Genomic DNA, 1,460 nt, shown 5'->3' with positions numbered 1-1,460 from the left:
GTATTATAAAGTCGAAGTATAATGTTATATATAAAATTATAGATAAATATATATATATATATAAATAATGTATGTTATATATAAAGCAATGTATAATGTTAGTTCTAAAGAAAAGTTCATACAAGGTATTGTAACCAGATCTTTGTAAATCAATAAAGGTCAAGATCAATCATCGATTTTTGAAATCTGACTCGAAAATAAAATCGAAGGAAAAAAGTCGACATTGTAAACTAATCGAGGGAGAATATCGATCTATATCGACGTTCACATGTAAACGTGGGAGAGCTTATAAATTATCGCACAATGTGTCTCCCTCGTCCCTTCGATGAATCATCGTTGCCGGGTTCCGCAAAGACGACGACCATCTTTATCGCACGTTGACACAGTACAGTGTATGTATGTACAATACTTTATCGCGAGTAAGCGACTACGATGTCAACGACAACGACGATGTTGAAGTCAGTCGGTTTTCTAAAACACCCTACTGACGATCGAAAGAAAATTCGAACGAATGATCTCTAACGATCTACCAATTCTCAAATCATCTTTCACCCGAGCAACTTTCTTGCAAGATCATCAATTATCACAGAAAAATGTTCACATAAGTGTATACATGTACAACGATTCGTATAATAATATTTTCGTTTGAATCAGTCGTTTAAAAAAATAGATCTATAAGGAACGTCATTGATCAACGATAACATAAAAATTGTGTCATTCATAAAGCCGAAAATGAAGACGAAGGAAAGTCGATAAGAAACAAGAAAAATAGATTAAAAATAAGTATATATCACCTGTGTCATGAATCTATCAGCACCGGTACCTTCCTCGTCCTTGAAAATGATGTCGGCGTTATAGTTTGGCACAAGATCACGAAATCTTGGATCGTGTCTGGATACACGTCCATCGCTGAGTCCACTTGCCGGTAGCGTGTTTTCGCTGACGTTGGGCACGTGCTGTTTAAAGACAAGAGGCGTGACCTTCTTGGGACCAAGACGTCTTCCGGCGCCTCTGCCGGGTCCGCAGGCGAGTACAAGAGCACCGTTGTCGAGTACCGGCATCCAGAGTGCCAATATCAAGAGGAAAACGCGTAGTACCGACGGTACGTGTTCTCCTCGCCTCCCAAAGGCGCAGCTACGGTGGCTGCTAGCCCTTAGGAGGCCCCTATGACGATGATGATTACGATGGCACACCATAATTCGAGCGAACGAATCGCTCAATTTTTCTTCCGTTCCGCGCAACTATGTATATATATATATATATATATATATATATATATATGCAATTAGATATATGTGTGTGTGTGTGTGTATATTTATTTTTTTGTTATCCTTTTGCTTTTCTTTTTCTCTTTTTTTGTTTCGTTTTTTCTTCTTGTTCTTCTTCTTCGCTTTATCACAACCCTTTCACTACCACCACCTTCTTCTTCTTCCTCCTCCTCCTCTTCCTCGACGTAAAAG

General features: G+C 38.6%; 1 protein-coding gene across 1 annotated transcript in view; it reads right to left on the bottom strand.

Moving 5' to 3' along the window:
• LOC122626956 (sonic hedgehog protein A) overlaps positions 1 to 1,260 on the bottom strand; it is a 53,251-nt gene extending 51,991 nt beyond the window's left edge. The window contains exon 1 of the mRNA XM_043807586.1: positions 795 to 1,260. Within this exon, the coding sequence (XP_043663521.1) occupies positions 795 to 1,196 (402 nt within the window). The 5' untranslated portion in view covers positions 1,197 to 1,260. The remainder of the gene's footprint in view (positions 1 to 794) is intronic.
• Positions 1,261 to 1,460: the final 200 nt, after the last annotated feature.

The sequence above is a fragment of the Vespula pensylvanica genome, chromosome 2, assembly GCF_014466175.1.
Source record: "Vespula pensylvanica isolate Volc-1 chromosome 2, ASM1446617v1, whole genome shotgun sequence".
Lineage (NCBI taxonomy): Eukaryota > Metazoa > Arthropoda > Insecta > Hymenoptera > Vespidae > Vespula > Vespula pensylvanica.
Note: the sequence above shows the minus strand (reverse complement) of the source record. Positions and strands in the feature narration are given on the sequence as shown.